Raw genomic sequence first — 16,407 nt, forward strand, 5'->3', positions numbered from 1 at the left:
TTCTGTTTACTCAAATATTGGGCTGCAAAGGTTCATTAACCTTAAGATCAAAGGTTCTCAGTCAAACACTCACCACACATGCACGTAAATCTGTGGAATACAGAAACCAAGATGAACCGGTAAGTGTCTGCCATTAGTTATACTGTATGTATCTGTGTTGTATAACAATGTGGGAGTGCGTAGTCATCTATTGTAAGCCTAATTTTCTCAGTGTGTTTTGTGCGGTTCTATTTTCCTTCCTGCATGTCTCGCGGAGTGTGGAAATGACAGGGCTGTACGGCAGCTTCACCTCACCCAACTTCCCCAATCACTATCCCAACAACCAACGCATGGTGTGGAACATCTCTGTCCCCGAAGGCCATCGGGTCAAACTCTATTTCACACATTTCAGCCTTGAGCCCTCCCAACATTGTGAATATGACTACATTCAGGTAGTGCTACGCTGCTCTTATCTTACAGTTTATCTCCTGTCGCACTCTTAAGTATTTTTTGTACAGAAGTGTGAAGTAACCTAGCCTATATCTTTCTGTTTTTTTTTAAACCTATAAATGTTTTCATAGTGTTTACCTCTTTAAGGGCAAGAATAAATATCAACATATATGCACTAACCATCTATCATGCTAAAAGCTCTTTGACCTTTTGAACCAGGTACTAGCAGAGGGCAACGAGACTTTGCGCTTCTGCGGAGAAGGAGAGAAGGACTATGAAAATGCCCCCAGAAATACCGTCATCCTGTCAGCAGCCAACCTCATGTCAGTGATCTTTAGGAGTGACTACTCTAACGAGGGTCGATTCACCGGCTTTCAAGCGTTTTACACGTCTGAAGGTGACACAGGATGGTGTCATCGTTGCCTCAAGGCAATGGTGGTGTTAAATCTATTGATCAGAGCTTCATAGAATCTCAGAATGGAAATAATATAGGATAAGAGGTTTAGATTAAAAGATTCAAGATTCAAAGGAGTTTATTCATTGCTCATACAAGAGCAAGCAGCATGCCCTGCCGACTGTGCTAATTAAATAACAACCTTGTGTCTAACCTCATGTACATACTGTACCAGCTGGATTATGCTGTGTACATTGGTAGATAATTATATTTTTGCCGACCCTTGACATGTTTCTCTTTACTGTTTGATTTATTTTTCTCCTTGCTCTCCCTGTCCCCGCTCCCAACCTCCCCCCACTTCTTCTTTTCTTTTTCTGTTCCTGCAAACAACAAAGAACATGGAGCTAGTACAAAAACTTTCACCCACTTCTTTAAACCTGTGATGTGACAATAAAGTAGCTGGCAATACAGTAGGCTACATGATATGATACTGGGTATAATATACAATACAGGTAAACTAAAAAAAAAAGGAAATGTAAGCCTAAATAGTATATTATATACACAGTGCAAACAAAATGTGCAGGTTTTCTTTCCCCAAAAAGAAAGAGAATAAAAACAGTTTATGCTCTATTGTCAGCAAAAAGAGGGTGTTTGCATATTGAAGACTTTTGACCTGGCAGCTTTGTTTTGTTTTGCTCTGTTCTGATAATGTTCAGGGCTCTGATAGCGTCATGGAAAAAAACTAAACAAAAACAAGGGATAGAGAAAATAATAATGATTTTGTGTGAACTTTAAACGTATTTATAAGGCATCCTTATCCTTCACTTTAACCATTTCATACAGTGTACAGTAATTGATTTAAAAAATGCCCTTTTGGCCATTCATGTCATTATTTTCTGTATAATATTAACATTTGATCTCCTTTTTCACAGACATCAATGAGTGTCTGACCACAGCAGACGGGGAGAGTGTGTGTGACCATATGTGCCACAATTATATTGGTGGATACTATTGTTCGTGCAAATTGGGATATCTTCTCCATGACAACAACAGATCGTGCACTGGTAAGGACCACACACAAAAAAAAGTCTTAAGACGCATTTTCATCTAAGATCAGTCAAGAGTGGGAATAGATGACTTTTATATTGATCCTGCAATGGTAAATTCAGCTGTCATGGTAGTACTGCACTTATCAGTCCAAGCATCAGTCCAAACACTTAAGTGAGTGGCAGCCAGAATGATGTGCTCAGATATTAATTGTAAGTCGATTTCCATCATTCAGAGGTGCTCCTCTACTTGGATAAAATGCTGCTCCGAACCTCAAATCACAGTTATCAGGGACAGAAATTGAGTTATGGGGTAATTTGTCATATTGAAATGACATCTTGTTCAATGCATACACTAGTGAGATATTTCAGTTCTGTTCCCCGATGAAATTGCGACATTTTGGCACATCCTCACTGTGGTATTAAACAAAGTAATCAAATGGAAAGTACAATTTACAATTTAGGCATTTAGGAGATTTATCCAGCAAGGTAAACATACAAATACAACGTTGTGGTAGGCCTATAGAAGCAGAGAGTATGGTGGGAGATGGCCGTACTGAATAGAGCTTTGTTTGCCCCTAAAATATTTATGAACCCCTATTTCTCCCTTTTTTTTTACATTTTCTGTATACAGCAGAATGTAAGAACCCATAAGAAGTAATTTGTTGACATTTCTGCATAGGGCACACAGTTGCAGTGTTTGAGATTGGATTTCATTATAACATTGTCGGGTTGTGCTAAGTAATTTCAGACTGAAGAGGAATACTAATGCATAAAGTAGTTGATCTCTGCCAACCAGTATAAAGCTAGGTTAATTACTGATGATTCCTATGGGAAAAGCGGCCCAAAAAAAAGGCTGTGAAAATTGATACCTGTTTGCAGCACTAATAGTGTACTGATGCCTGGTAATTAATCACAATTACAAGCGTGGCTGTGCTTTAAATGGTTATTATTTGCAAAAAGGAAAGAGTGACAAAACAAATCATGTGAGGAATAGGCAAAAACGATTATCTGCCTTCATATATTTCCATAATTATATGAATTACAGCAACTCAGCCTCTTTGCCATATTCATTTATTGTTGTCTTTAACAACATCTGCGTACTTACCGGTGCAATAAGCCTACCTAAATGATTCACGTCCTTGATGATGCCAGAAAATATTTCAATGGACTTAAAGGCAAATAAAAACTAATCTTTCTAATCTCAAAACTTCCTTGTCACCTTCTAACTTCAGCGGATGTTATGAGAACATCTCATTCATCTGTATTCAACTGATTGCAAAAGCCTTACAAAACTAAGAAAGTGGGAACAGGATAATGACATGAAAATAATAATTGACATAACATAATGTATTTAGTGCTTTATTTTGTGCCTATAAAGTGTCTGACTGAACCATGCCTGGCTGTAATTTATATAGTGCCATGCCAGAACCAGGTGTTGACTACGCTGTCAGGGGTGCTTACCAGTCCAGGCCACCCAGGTCCTTACCCACCCATGACTCACTGTGACCACACCATCCGTCTACCGGAGGGATACAGAGTGCTCCTAGAATTCCTGGCACCATTTGACGTGGAGGGTCACCCTGAAGTCCCCTGTCCATACGATAGTTTGAAGGTCAGTCACGTGACTTCGGGAACCTCAAACCAATTTGAGACACAGACAGAGGCTGATGAATAAACAATGTATTCCTCCTCATGCTTGTGGGGGCAGCCTGTCACTATGTGTTGTCCTCCTCGGAGATATATTTCCTTGCGGTCTGCTGCATACTTCAGCCGGCCAATACACAAATAAGTCAAACGTATAACAACTTGATTTCCATTTCTTCCTCTCTTCCTATAGATTTCGACAGCAGGACAAGAGTACGGGCCATTCTGTGGATCATCACCACCAGGCACAATTGACACCGGAAGTTACCAGGTGCATGTCAAATTCAGGTCTGATCCTTCTGGGAAAAACAAGGGATGGAAGATCAAGTACACTAGCGCAAAAGTCATTAGAACCTAAGTTGCAAGTCCTGCTCATTTGTTGTTGGCCTGTATCAAGGTGACATAGTACTTACTGTATGTGGAACTTACACAGCAAGAGTGTTAATTACGCTCTTGATTTTATGGTATATTATGTAAAAGTAAAGTAACTGTTTTCCTATTAACAACACCATAGTTAATGGTTTCAATTTAGATAACTGTAGTGTGAGATATTATGTATTGTGTGACTATATTATGTCTACAGTGAAGGAAAGGCATAGTTCCCTCTGCAGGACAGCTATGGTGTTTAAAATGGCACCTTAAAGACAGAATTCAAGCTCTTTAATTTGTTAATTTAATTTCAACCACTCTATGATTAAAACGGTGGGCCATTAAAATATAGTTTTAGACTATAAAATGCACCTTTATGACTTGGCACACATATGGTTATTGTAATTAAAATAAAACAAAAGAACATTTGCTAAAGGTTATTCAGTCTGGCTGGAGACAAAAGACACAAACATTTTGATATCTTGGCAGAAATATTTAATAAATTCAGCAAGTCTGAAAGTCAAATCAACTGCCTGTGTCTCTCCTGTGGAAGAAGCGGGGAATAGTAGTCATTTAACCTTCATACATTATGCAGCTTGTTCTCAGCACTCACTCACCCACTACTTCTCTATCAAAACAGTCTTTATAGGGTTCTTCAGTCCCATGAAAGTACCTCTCCTTTGACACGCTTGCATTTACGTGCTAATATTTGTTCAATCTGTGACCTCCAAGTACAGGAAAGTGCTACCATTAAAGGCACCTGTTGGAATGTGTCGCTGTTGGGAAGCCACACATTTATCTCATTTATAATCAATGGTAAATGGTGCATTTATATAGCGCTTTACATAGATTGTGCACATTCATACACCGATGGCAGAGGAAACCATGCAAGGCACCAACCTGCTCATTGGGAGCAATTAGGGGTTCAGCGTCTTGCTCAAGGACACTTCGACACTAACACTGGGGGAGCCCGGGTTCGAACTGGGAACCTCACGGTTCCCATCCGGCCACTCTACCCCTGATGTAGATGTAGGATGTCTTGTGAATTTATAGTTCTTCTTGAACCACATTAAGTCAACTTTTACTCAACTGTTTTGTCTTAAAGACAATACCCCAATTTTGCCCCAGCACAGGCTTTGTGGTCTGAAGGCCAGCAACATACTGACACATAGCGTGCCATTGCCTTGACATTTCCAACTTAGCCAAATGACATGGCCTTCCTTCAACATGTTTTCCCAAAATAAATCTGACCACATAAATTAACATCAATTTGTTGTGCATCAAATATACACAAAGTCCCAGATAGGGGTAACAGATTGCATAACTAAGCATAACTTCAGTGCCTGTACACTATCTATAGATAAATGCAACAAAATGTACTATCCACTTCTGCACATCTTTTGACAGGACAGGAAATACACTTTAAAAACATTTCTCTTGTACACTGACAACACCTTTGTAGTCTCCACTAAATGTGTCGAAATGTTGCAAAACATCTGCTCTGTAAATCCCCCTGCTGGTCCTTTATGCCTGATTTATACTTTGTCATACGCGTTGTGAGCTTGTAGATCTGCTATTTTCGGCACGTGACACTGCTGTACAACAAAGTTCAAATTGAGCATTACCCTCTGGTGGTCAGCTTAGGTGGAGCCTAATGCCACAGGAACTACGCACACCATGAAGCCTATTAAATCATCTCTGGTACATGTCTAGCAAGCAGGTGCATGCAGCCACAAGACTGCATGAGCTGCCTCGATGTGACCGTCGCTGTTCAGTCATTCATCTCAAGTGAGAACTTGACATGTGCAAAGAAACGTTGTCACTGTCAGGTGGAAACCATGAAAATCGTATGCCCTTCCAAAAAAAAAAAAAAATCCAATGGATCTATAAGATTTGTAGATGGATCTCATGAGATTTAGTCGCAAGCTCTAATACCTTTTAATGGTACTTTCAACCTGATGTCCCTGTTTTGGTCATGTCATTATAGGCGAGGATTTTGCATATCTTTTGAAAATAGCAGACCCACAAGCTCACAACCAGAGCTTGTAGATCGGATAATTTTGCTATTTTATAAAAAAAAAAAAAAAGTATAAGATAGGGTTTCAGCGGTTCAATAATTTGTACAACCGACAGAAAGACAAGTGTGACCAATGATCTATTAAAAAATATATACTATCGAGATACAAGGTCCGACAATAACAAGTCGGACAGTGACAATAATGCTGTTGCTCATGGTATCAGAAATATTACAGGCCTCCCCTTTATTAATGGTGTATTTTCCCGTGGCAGGAAGCAACTCAACAAGAGGCTCCTTTTAAGATATTTCCTTCCATTCTACACAGAGAATGAGCTCCCAGACACACAAGTGGTACATGATCATTACAGTGTAAGTGAAAATAAAAGTTGCATCTATTGCCCAGAAACATCTTCAGCACATGAAAGCATCCTCCAGCTTCCCCTCATTAGAAACCATGTTATGTGTCACTCAGACTGAGGATGGTGCGAACACTGGAAAAATAAGCGACTGTGGGTAGCATGCAGACCAGTTTATTGCTGTCAAACCCACTCCACCGCTTGTTAAAACATGTCCAGTCTTCTCCAGTTAACACTTGTATAAAGTGAAATAGAAATATAGAAAAATACTTAATATATATATATACAAGAACATTATACAACTTCCCGTGTAAACAATTCATGCACACGTACACATACACAATGATTTCATGAAGGGGAGGGGGTTGAGTCGAAACGGTAGCATTAAGCATTCAATTGAATTCATAGTAGGTTCAGTATAGAGCGTCAGTGAACCTGAAAATAATGTGTCAGTGGCTCTGCCTGTTTGACATAACACACAATGGTTCGTGCATTGGACCTAATGAAAAGTTAAGTTCATGGCTGTGGTGACATCGCAATCTCACCAAAACACAAAAGGATAATTTTCCTGAAAGAAAAAGAGAATAATAAAAAAAGCTCTTGTGTGAGGTTCCAATTACGATTGTTCATGGGTGATGTCAGAGGTGGCAATGGATGCAGTGCAAGTCCTTTTATGTCACATGGACAGACAGCCCTTGTATAGTCTTACATCACAACTCTCGCAGGGTAAGGCTGCTATACTCTGTGATTTAACATGAGCCATAATAAATGCAGCATGTCTTTGTGTCTTTTAAGTGACTTAACATTTCTTGTCTAACTCTTTATTCTTGAATGTTAATTTGTACTAGAGCTTACGAGAGCGTACTAAACTTGGCATAGTACATGATTGTAGTATAAAATACAAAATGATTTGGTAGTTGGAAGGGTTTGAATGGTTTCGGTATCAAACACCCTGAGAAGGGATGCTGCCTAAAGTAAAAAATAAAGTGTAGTAACAAGATTAACATTTTGACCAGTCAAAAAAAAGCTAAACATGTTCTACGTTTATTGAATTGTAGTGGTAGTGTTTTTAGTGGAAAAGTGTAGTGCCTCATCCCTACACTTTTTGACAAGTTTGACAAGTGCTGGCTTATCAGTGTATTACAAAAAATGGTCACTGTCAGTCGTATGTTGCCTGTGGCCTTCCTTCCACACTCCGTTTCACAGTAGTGCTCTGCCAAGATCCAGTTTGGCACAAACACTAAACTGGGGGGACTACTCACTACTCAGGAGCCTAGATGTAGGGTTGCACAATTAAATTGTATAATAATAACTAGAGCACTACTATCTGTTGTCAGAGTACTGTCAGAGGCCAGTCATCTATGATGCACAAACTTTTCCGGGATCTGCATATTTGTGCATAAAAAGGTCACAGACAAATGCACACACAGAGATTTCTGTATTCAGATTATGTATGTATCGTTATAGTTTCTATTAAAGCCATATATTTTTCACAGCCATTCCAAGCTGTGAAAAATGTGTTTTGGCAAATTCTCTAAACGAGTGTCAGCCCCCGACACTCGCACCACATTGACTTAGACACATAAATACATTATTTATGTATTGTAGCGTTAATAAATACAGTTTATGATGATGCGTTGTTGTTGCATTCCTAAATATCCTTGAGCGTTAGGACCCTAGAGCATTTTCTTTTACCATTCCTTCTTCAAAACGCTGTAATGAAGAGCTACCAGTAGGTGTCACCAAAATAAGACCACTGAAATGAATGTTACACAGTATGGCTTCAATAGAATATTGAATCTACAAGATTGAGACATTTCATACATTTAAAATCCCTTCTGTAGTTGAAAATGTTGAGATATCTATTAATTCACAGAATCTGTGTGTCTGGGTGTCCACAAAAAGCACAAATATAATGAATTACATCCAGCAAAATTATTGGGATATTTTTTTGTGGATTGAGTGTGTGGACATCCACACTGGCGCTAATGCTGGGAGATTGATGGAATGGGATTCGGGGCATCCACCGAATCCAGGAAATGTTTTTTTAACAGACAATTTGATATTTTATCCTAAAATCTGATTCTAAATATAATCCCAATATACATCTAAGAGTAAAGAGGTCAATTTGAATTAAGATGAAAGTGTAAGAGCTACCAGCAAGGTTAACATCTACTAAACATTCATTTTGTGTTACCAGAAAACTATACTGTCTATTCAAGACTTGTTTTGAATAGACACGTATTCATTAGCTGGAAGTTGTATTGTCACTTAACTGCTTGCTGCATTCAATCTAATTAAAAAGAAGGGAAAACATTTTGACCTAAACAACCTTTTTAGCTATGCCGATCTTAGTTCTTAAGAAAAAACATATTGCCTAACCTTTCTGTGAGTAACCATCACGAAAAGACCTAGAGTTTGCCAAGGCTCTTTTAAAGGCAATTTTTCCACAGCATCACATTTCATTAACATAAAGACGCATAATGGACACATAAGTGGTTCAGTCCAACATACCTTAGATAAACATGACTTATGCAAATCATACTTGTGGTATTCTGCACCTTTGTGAGATGATAGAATTAAAGTGGTTTGCATAGGTGAGTGGCATAATAATTTGATACTGTGCTAGTATGATGTAAGTGGTGACATCATCAGCATTCGTGGATTCCAGCATTATGGACATTATCCCTAAAACAGTGTGTAAAGCCCATTTATTTGCCCGTGATGAGGAGAATAGGTTGTCGTGTACACTTATCAGTCTCTGCTCACATGAAGGCTTGTCCTACTCGTTGTCTTTGGCTGATGTGTCATGGCTATCCTCTGCACTCTCTTCCTCTGGCTGCTGCTGGCTGCTGGCCAGCTGTGTTTGGCTGTTAAGAGAGTTCATAACCTGAACCTGCTGGAGCCTTCTGGTCAGCTCAGCGTCACAGGCCTGGAGCAGCCCCGATGTCTTCTCTGCGTTCCAGCCCAGCACCTGCGCCATGACCGCAGGCCCCTTGGCCACCACCATCTGGAGATGAATAGGACAGAGTCTTATACTGAACACCTGGAATGTGGATGAGGTTAGTGGTCCAGCACGGATGCAGTGATTCCACTTAAAACTGCCGACATAATCAATCTAAGAGTTTTCCTTTTTTTGGGTGTGGGATATTAGTTTTAGGATAAAAATAGAAACATTTCAATTCCCAAAGGATTTTCATCAAGATGTTAATTAGTTTTAGGACCCACATTTGCTGCTGGTTGTAAAGAATAATTTCAGTTAAGAAATAGCTCTCACTGGATCCTTATCCTTAATATGAATTGACAAACTACACAGTAAGTCAATTACTACATTTTATTTCCCACTTAAGGACAGATGTTACATTGTTTTTAGATTTGTTTTAGTGGGCTAGCCACTATGGATAAAGGAACGTATAAGAAACAGGAAATGAATAGTACCTAAAATAATGATAACTGCCCCATATGAAAACCCCAGAAAATATCTGTATTGGACTGTTTCACGATTAGCCACAGTAGTTGTCCTTAGATCACACAATGAAAATGATTTCACTACTGAAGTGTTGTATTATGCGCATGAAGCAACTTTTAAATAGCGTGTTGTTGATTTAATGGGGTTCTTCAGGGCAAAAAAACAAATGTGCATGCTGTTTTGCTATTTACTGACAAGTCAACAGCTTGACCATGTCTCAGTATGTTAATTTTCTCCCTCTTGAACCAGACTGCAGACTATGGAGAGAGCTAGAGTACAGTGGCACAGTCCCCAGGCTATAACGACATGTACAGCGGCAGCCTTACTTTGAAACTCACATCAGTGTAGCCTGCCCTCACTGGCAAGTGCAATTATAATATCAAAGTGACAAAATAAAAATCGGGCACATTTTGTACATGGATGCATAATATGTTTGAGCCAGAATGTTTAAATGGTAAAAACGGTCATATTATTCAGTGAGTGCGACAGTCTATCAACGTGAACTACCTGCAGCTCCTCAGATGAGAGTCTGGTCTCCGGGCTTGTTTTACCCTTGAGCACCATCAGTGTTCTAGTCATAAATCCAGACACCGAGTCCACCTCTGTCCCGTCTGGAACATCCATGTCACCATCCACCACTGTATGGAATAAAATGTTATTTCCTAGTTCCTAGAGTTTCCTAGAGTATAATAGTATCTGAAGTCGGTGTCATTTGCAACAATGGCTCCACCTAGTGTCACCTAGCTGCCTAGCTCAGTCGGTATAGCGCTCACCAGTGAATCACAAGGTTCTGGTTTAGATCCTGGGCACCGCCAACTCTGCATTAACAGTAACATGGCTTGGGTAACTAGACATGAGGTAAGTACTGGGAGCTGATAGTAACGCCCTTGTTACTCAGCTGATACTAAGAATAAGCAACTGACTTATGTGATCAAATCCAGGCCTGTTTACCATACATTCTACAGGAACTAGTAGTGCCATAGAGTAAATGTACAAGAATATGCTAGGTATTTCTATAGAGGCTCACAACTTTATCTTCCATAAGCCAACTGTTTCCTATATTCGGTTTCGGCCAAGAATTTGCATTCGGTGCATAACCGAGTTTGAATTCACTCAGGATTTACTGTGTATGTACGTAACAGAGTTATTACCATCCTGCCTGGGCTCTGTCTGTTCTCCATCTTCTCTCTCTACAGCCCTGAGGTAGAGCTCGAGCAGCTCCTTGGACTGTCTTTCCTCCTCTTTGCGGTCCAATACCCTCAGGAGGGTCTCCTGAAGCATCTGGACCTTCTTCTGCTGGAAGCCCAATTCAGAGGCCAGCTCAGGGACAGATCTTTCAACCAAGATCTGGAACAGCAAGGAGACACAAGTGATACAAACATGCAGCTGATCATGGTTTGATTTGATTTTGGTCAAATAAATACAAGTTACAACACTATAACTTCAACCCAGGGTGTACATAAAGTGTAATAACACACTGTGGTGATGGCTGGGATTGGAACATAAATTAGAAGTACTATCTTTCTGTTATAATTACTGGACGATTCACTTGTTATTGTAAACAGATTTATTTCACTTAAGAGTATTTTATTTAATAAATGCATTCCATTATCACCCCAGTAGGCAAATGATGACTGATGGCATTTCTAATAGGAATGTAGCTTATAGTCTTTTCCAGATTCTCCCCTGCACTGCAATATTCTGCACTGTTCAGCTGTGCATCATTGCTTGGTCTATTTATTTGTTATGCATGTACTGTATATGTAGCAGAGATAATCCCAGATGAATGATATGGCCAATCCTTCCCATCATACTGTATGGAAAGCAATAACCACAGCCCCTGATTGTGTGGCAGTGGATAGGTGTGATCTATTAGGGGTGCCATGGTTGCTAAACCAACACCATAATTATAACGTAGAGCGGTTGCATTGGAAGCTCGGTATGATCCTGTAATGTAATGTTGAACAGCTGTCCACTGCTCCTAATGGTTAGGATACAGTAGATTACATACGGAGGACAAATACTAGGTATTTGCAAACGTACTTGCAACGTACTTTCCCCAACCCATGTGTTGCATGCCACAACTCCACTCTGCCCAGTGCCCACTTATTCCCGTTTCTCTTCATGTTCACTGTCCTGGCTTTTTAAAATAGTAAGGCCCAAAAATATCAATTAAATCATGAAACCTAAAGTTGTCTGAATGTGGTAGTTATACCACTGAACCAGATACCTGCAAGTCTGCCTCTGACATAAGGATGATACTGGCGAGGTCCTGTTTCAGCTGCTGGGCCAGTATCTGCCAATGCTCTGGTTCAGAGCCGTCCACGCTGTCCATCTCCAAAAGCATAGAATCTCTGGCCATCCAGGCAGTACCGCCATCGACTACAATGGAAGGATAAGACTTTTAAAGAGCACTGCATATAGAAATGTTTGTTGGAAATGGTCTGATTGGTCACACAAAGTCACACAGATGGGCATTCTTCTTACTTCTGCGAACGGGCGACCATGACTCTTGTTCTTGCAAGAGCATGAACTTCGTGTTTCTGGGTAAACACAAAAAGTAGGAGTCATCCTCCACTATCGTCCCATCATCTTCAAGGACAACTGCAAAAGGGGCATCAGGGCTGAAACCAAGGAACTCGCATCCTGTGGGAAGAACATTGATAATAAAAAATGACTGAATCACGTGATAGCAAATTTTATAGCACACAGTTTGGTTAATGTATTGAACCTCAGTCCATGTATTTGCTGCTCAGAGTTATAGCCCAATGAGTAATTATTTACACTACAGTGAGTGAACACAGAAAAAAGAGACATATTTTGGTTGTCATGGTTCTCAATAATTGCTCTAAAACAGGGGTCCTTGGCCTGAAAAACGTTGAAGACCCCTGCTCTAAAAGATAGGATTTCAGGTAATGGATGATGGTTTTTCAGGACAGGCCCACAGGCCTTCATCATGAAAGGTCTTGTATGGGCCACGCCTGGTGAGTAGCATTCTAGGTATGAACAGGACAGGTGGGGAGGTCTTGCATGATGCATGTGTATGAGTTTGAACAAGTCTGAACACGGAAATGTAGCAATAGCAGTAGCACACACTTCTATATAAGAAGTAACTTAACATATAGATACAGTTTAAATTGTATAGCAGCATGCTAAACATATAGGGTGGATTGAGGTTTTGATAAAGAGCAATAACTCATCGAAAAGATAGTTATACAAACTAGCTTAAATGTAACTCTATTAAGCATTACAAACCAATGAAAACTGAACGGCTATTTCGTGCACATGTAAAGCGAACTGTTTACGTACATTTATACTTAAAATAAAAGATCTCCAGTCCCATGCAGTCCTCACCTCAATCTCTTCATCTAACGTCAACGTTAGCCTTCCCAAATGTACTCACCTTTTATCCTCAGCTGGTCCAAAGAGGGAACGACCAATCCATAGGATTTTTGTCGTGTGAAATTACACACTTTACAAGGTTTAACTTCTGTCATCCTACTATAACGTGGACAAAAAGCTAAAGATGTGTATAAAGCAAGACTCCACAGCTTGAACCATAGAGTTATGGCTTTTACTCTTGACAATTTCGAATGCGGAAGGGCTGGCTGGTCTATGGGATCATGGGAAATGTAGTTTTTTTTCTGGTACGTCAGCTCGAGCCAACTAAAACGATTACTGGCTAGAATTAATGACTGGTGTGCTGTTATAAGTCCAGTGGTTCTCAACCTGTTGGGGGGGACCCAAATGATTTTGGGGGTTCCCCAGATGACAGTGAAGGGACAATTTAAGGTATTTTAAGACCTTTTAAAAACCTTAAAAAAGAAAGAAAGAAAGAAAGAAAAGAAAAAAGGTCATACTGCATCAAAAGTAATCAACAAAAAACTGGTCAAACATAGGCCAAATTGTCAAATAATATAAGAAAGGGGCAAAAATTGCGAGGCCTTGTGAGCTTGTAGATCTGCTATTTTCACAATATTTATCTGTGGAGCCAACCGAGTCAAACTTGTAATGCCTCAACTCCTACAATTCCAAGTGCTTGTCAGGGTGGGGGTCCCCAGTTCAAATATGATTATTTAGGGGGTCGCAGTTTGAAAAGGTTGAGGACCTGCATAGTCTTGGTGTGCCTTGAAAACAAAAAGTTTGAAAATAACTTTATAGACGCAATGAGTGATCTTCTACTTTAGCATTCATTCTTCTATACAGTGGTGGAAAAAGTACTCAAATTCTTTACTTAAGTAAAAGTACCAATACTGCAATATAAAAATACTCTGTTACAAGTAAAAATCCAAAATTAAAAATTTACTTGACTATAAAAGTACAAAAGTATTGGCATCAAAATGTACTTAAAGTACCAAAAGTAAAAGTACTAAATATTTGAAATTTGCCGATCTACAAACTCACAACGTGTAGCATCGCGACGCATTGTGAGCTTGTAGATCTGCTATTTTCAAATAGCCTAGGTATAAAATAGGGCTAAAGTGGTTAATGTATGTTTCATAATATCATAGTTTATATCTGAAAAGTAACTCAAGTTTTCAAATAAATGTAGTGGAGCAAAAGTACAATATTTGCCCTGAGATGTAGTGGAGTAGAAGTAAAAGTATTGGAAATTGGAAATACTCAAGTAAAGTACAAATACCTCAAAATTGTACTTAAGTACAGAACTTGAGTAAATGTACTTAGTAATGACTTTTTCGGCGAATAAACAAACAAGTCACCTGTCCTGTCTTGTTTGTTTTTCGTCTAGTTCAGCTATGAGTTCAGGTCAGGGAAAAGCAATAGATCTGGAGCAGCCAGGAACTCCAAGCAAGAAAGATGGCATCCACTGATCAACCTGAGCCTCCAACGAAGGTCTAGCACTACATTTATGCTCCTTTGACATTTCATTTCACTCACACCCCACCACAGAGGACAAGTTGTGTCCTTGAAACGACCACCTGATTCTAGTGATCGACTAATGCTTGTAACGTGTTGATATCTGCTAGCTAATAATACACAGGTTAGCTTGTTTAGCTAAGTTTAGCAAGCTAGCCCAGCAGCACATTAAAAAAAAGTTGTCCAGTATTGTGGTGTTGACAGGTGGAGGTGCAGGGGGTGCAACATCAGTAGTGTTTAGTAAACGTAGACATATCCGCTATTAAAAGTAACGTTAGTGGTGTAATTCCCATGCTGTGACGTTATTATATCACTCAGAGGAAAGGTCGGAGTTAGCTTGCTTGCCTGAACTGCAGTCACTGATCGTGTCAGTGCTTACACTTTGAAATGACGAGTGTTAATAATGTAACTCTTGAGTGTACATAGTAGATGTAATGTCCTGTGTTCTGGTGAATTTAGGAGTTTGATTCCAAATCAGGGAGATGTGGTTGAAATCAAGGAAACTACTGCAGAACCAAGGAGGGTTGGCAGCCCTTGGGGTCCACTTGGTTACATGTGTCAGAGTTACAAGGATACATTAACAGAGGATTTGAAAATAACTGTGTAAAAATATTAGACCTTAAAAATGTCAAATGTTCAAATCATGTACATGATTTTATAACTTGAACTTATACATGTATGCTTTGAAAAATAAGGTAAAGTAAAATATATTATATAGTATACTTTACCTTATTTCAGACCATTTTCCAAAGCATGCATTTATGATATGTTCAATTCATGTACATGATTTGAACATATCATAAATGTTTTTATGCATTATTCTTTCACATTCTTAACATTGAGGTGCCCATGTACCATGTTCACTGTTCAGGGTCCACTCTCCATAATGATCCTGAGGATTTTTTGTTTTACTGTCAACACACGTGTTGTCTCAACAATTCTAGAACCTGACACAAAGTTCCATGTATACATCTCATCCGATCTCATCTAGCCAAGAATGTATTGTTTGGATGCTACATGAATAATGCATTAATATGTTAGCTCAGTGGTGTTCTGGTTGTCACTGTATGTTGCATTCAGAATGAATGCATTCACAATTTAGAAATTCACTGTTACAAGTAAAAGTATAGGCATCAAAATATACTTAAAGTACCAAATGTAGAAGAACATACTCATTATGCAGTATGTCTCATTTCACAAGGTATTATGTATAACATGTATTAAAATCTTTTGATCTACAAGCGGCGCGTTGTGAGGTTGTAATCTGCTATTTTAAAATAGCCAAAGTTTAAAAAGTGGGTTAATTTATGTTTTGTAATAATGAAAAGTATTGAAAATTGGAAATACTCCAAAACTCCTAAAGTTAAAAAAAGACCTTAAAATTGTACTTAAGTACAGTACTTGAGTAAATGTACTTAGTTACTTTCCACCACTGGTTGTCACTGTATGTTGCATTCCGAATTAGGCTACCTAGTTAAAAACACTGAATAAAAGGTTACAAGGCCAGGTACATTGCATCTAGTGGGCTTGACCTCAAGATGAGTGGCATATTGTGTAAGCCAGGTATATCACTGTGTGTGTGTGTGTGTGTGTGTGTGTGTGTGTGTGTGTGTGTGTGTGTGTGTGTGTGTGTGTGTGTGTGTGTGTGTGTGTGTGTGTGTGTGTGTGTGTGTGTGTGTGTGTGTGTGTGTGTGTGTGTTGTGTTTAATATAACCCAATTCATGACATTCCACTGTCAGATTACCAGTAAGCAAATCAATATTTATAAGTCATCAACCAGTGCGTGAGAAAATGAGAATGCT

General features: G+C 39.2%; 3 protein-coding genes across 3 annotated transcripts in view; 2 read left to right on the top strand and 1 right to left on the bottom strand.

Annotated features, from left to right (window-relative positions):
* Nucleotides 1-263: 263 nt before the first annotated feature.
* Nucleotides 264-3,874, top strand: masp2 (MBL associated serine protease 2; the record flags this gene model as incomplete). Its single annotated transcript, XM_084070065.1, has 5 exons — nt 264-431; nt 649-826; nt 1,756-1,887; nt 3,288-3,484; nt 3,710-3,874. The coding sequence occupies 5 exons, from the start codon at nt 264-266 to the stop codon at nt 3,872-3,874; spliced, it is 840 nt and encodes a 279-aa protein (XP_083926191.1).
* Nucleotides 3,875-6,127: 2,253 nt separating this feature from the next.
* dffa (DNA fragmentation factor, alpha polypeptide) lies at nt 6,128-13,318 on the bottom strand. Its single transcript, XM_084069093.1, has 6 exons — nt 13,131-13,318; nt 12,215-12,373; nt 11,958-12,109; nt 10,879-11,074; nt 10,235-10,365; nt 6,128-9,268 (listed from the first exon to the last, which is right to left on the bottom strand). The coding sequence occupies exons 1-6, from the start codon at nt 13,222-13,224 to the stop codon at nt 9,041-9,043; spliced, it is 960 nt and encodes a 319-aa protein (XP_083925219.1). The 5' UTR covers nt 13,225-13,318; the 3' UTR covers nt 6,128-9,040.
* A 1,206-nt stretch (nt 13,319-14,524) lies between these two features.
* The window catches only part of pex14 (peroxisomal biogenesis factor 14), a 59,726-nt gene continuing 57,843 nt past the window's right edge, over nt 14,525-16,407 (top strand). Inside the window, exon 1 of the mRNA XM_084069097.1 lies at nt 14,525-14,581. Coding sequence (XP_083925223.1) covers nt 14,546-14,581 — 36 coding nt within the window. The 5' untranslated portion in view covers nt 14,525-14,545. The remainder of the gene's footprint in view (nt 14,582-16,407) is intronic.

This window comes from Gymnoscopelus microlampas (assembly GCF_963454915.1).
Source record: "Gymnoscopelus microlampas genome assembly, chromosome: 10".
NCBI lineage: Eukaryota > Metazoa > Chordata > Actinopteri > Myctophiformes > Myctophidae > Gymnoscopelus > Gymnoscopelus microlampas.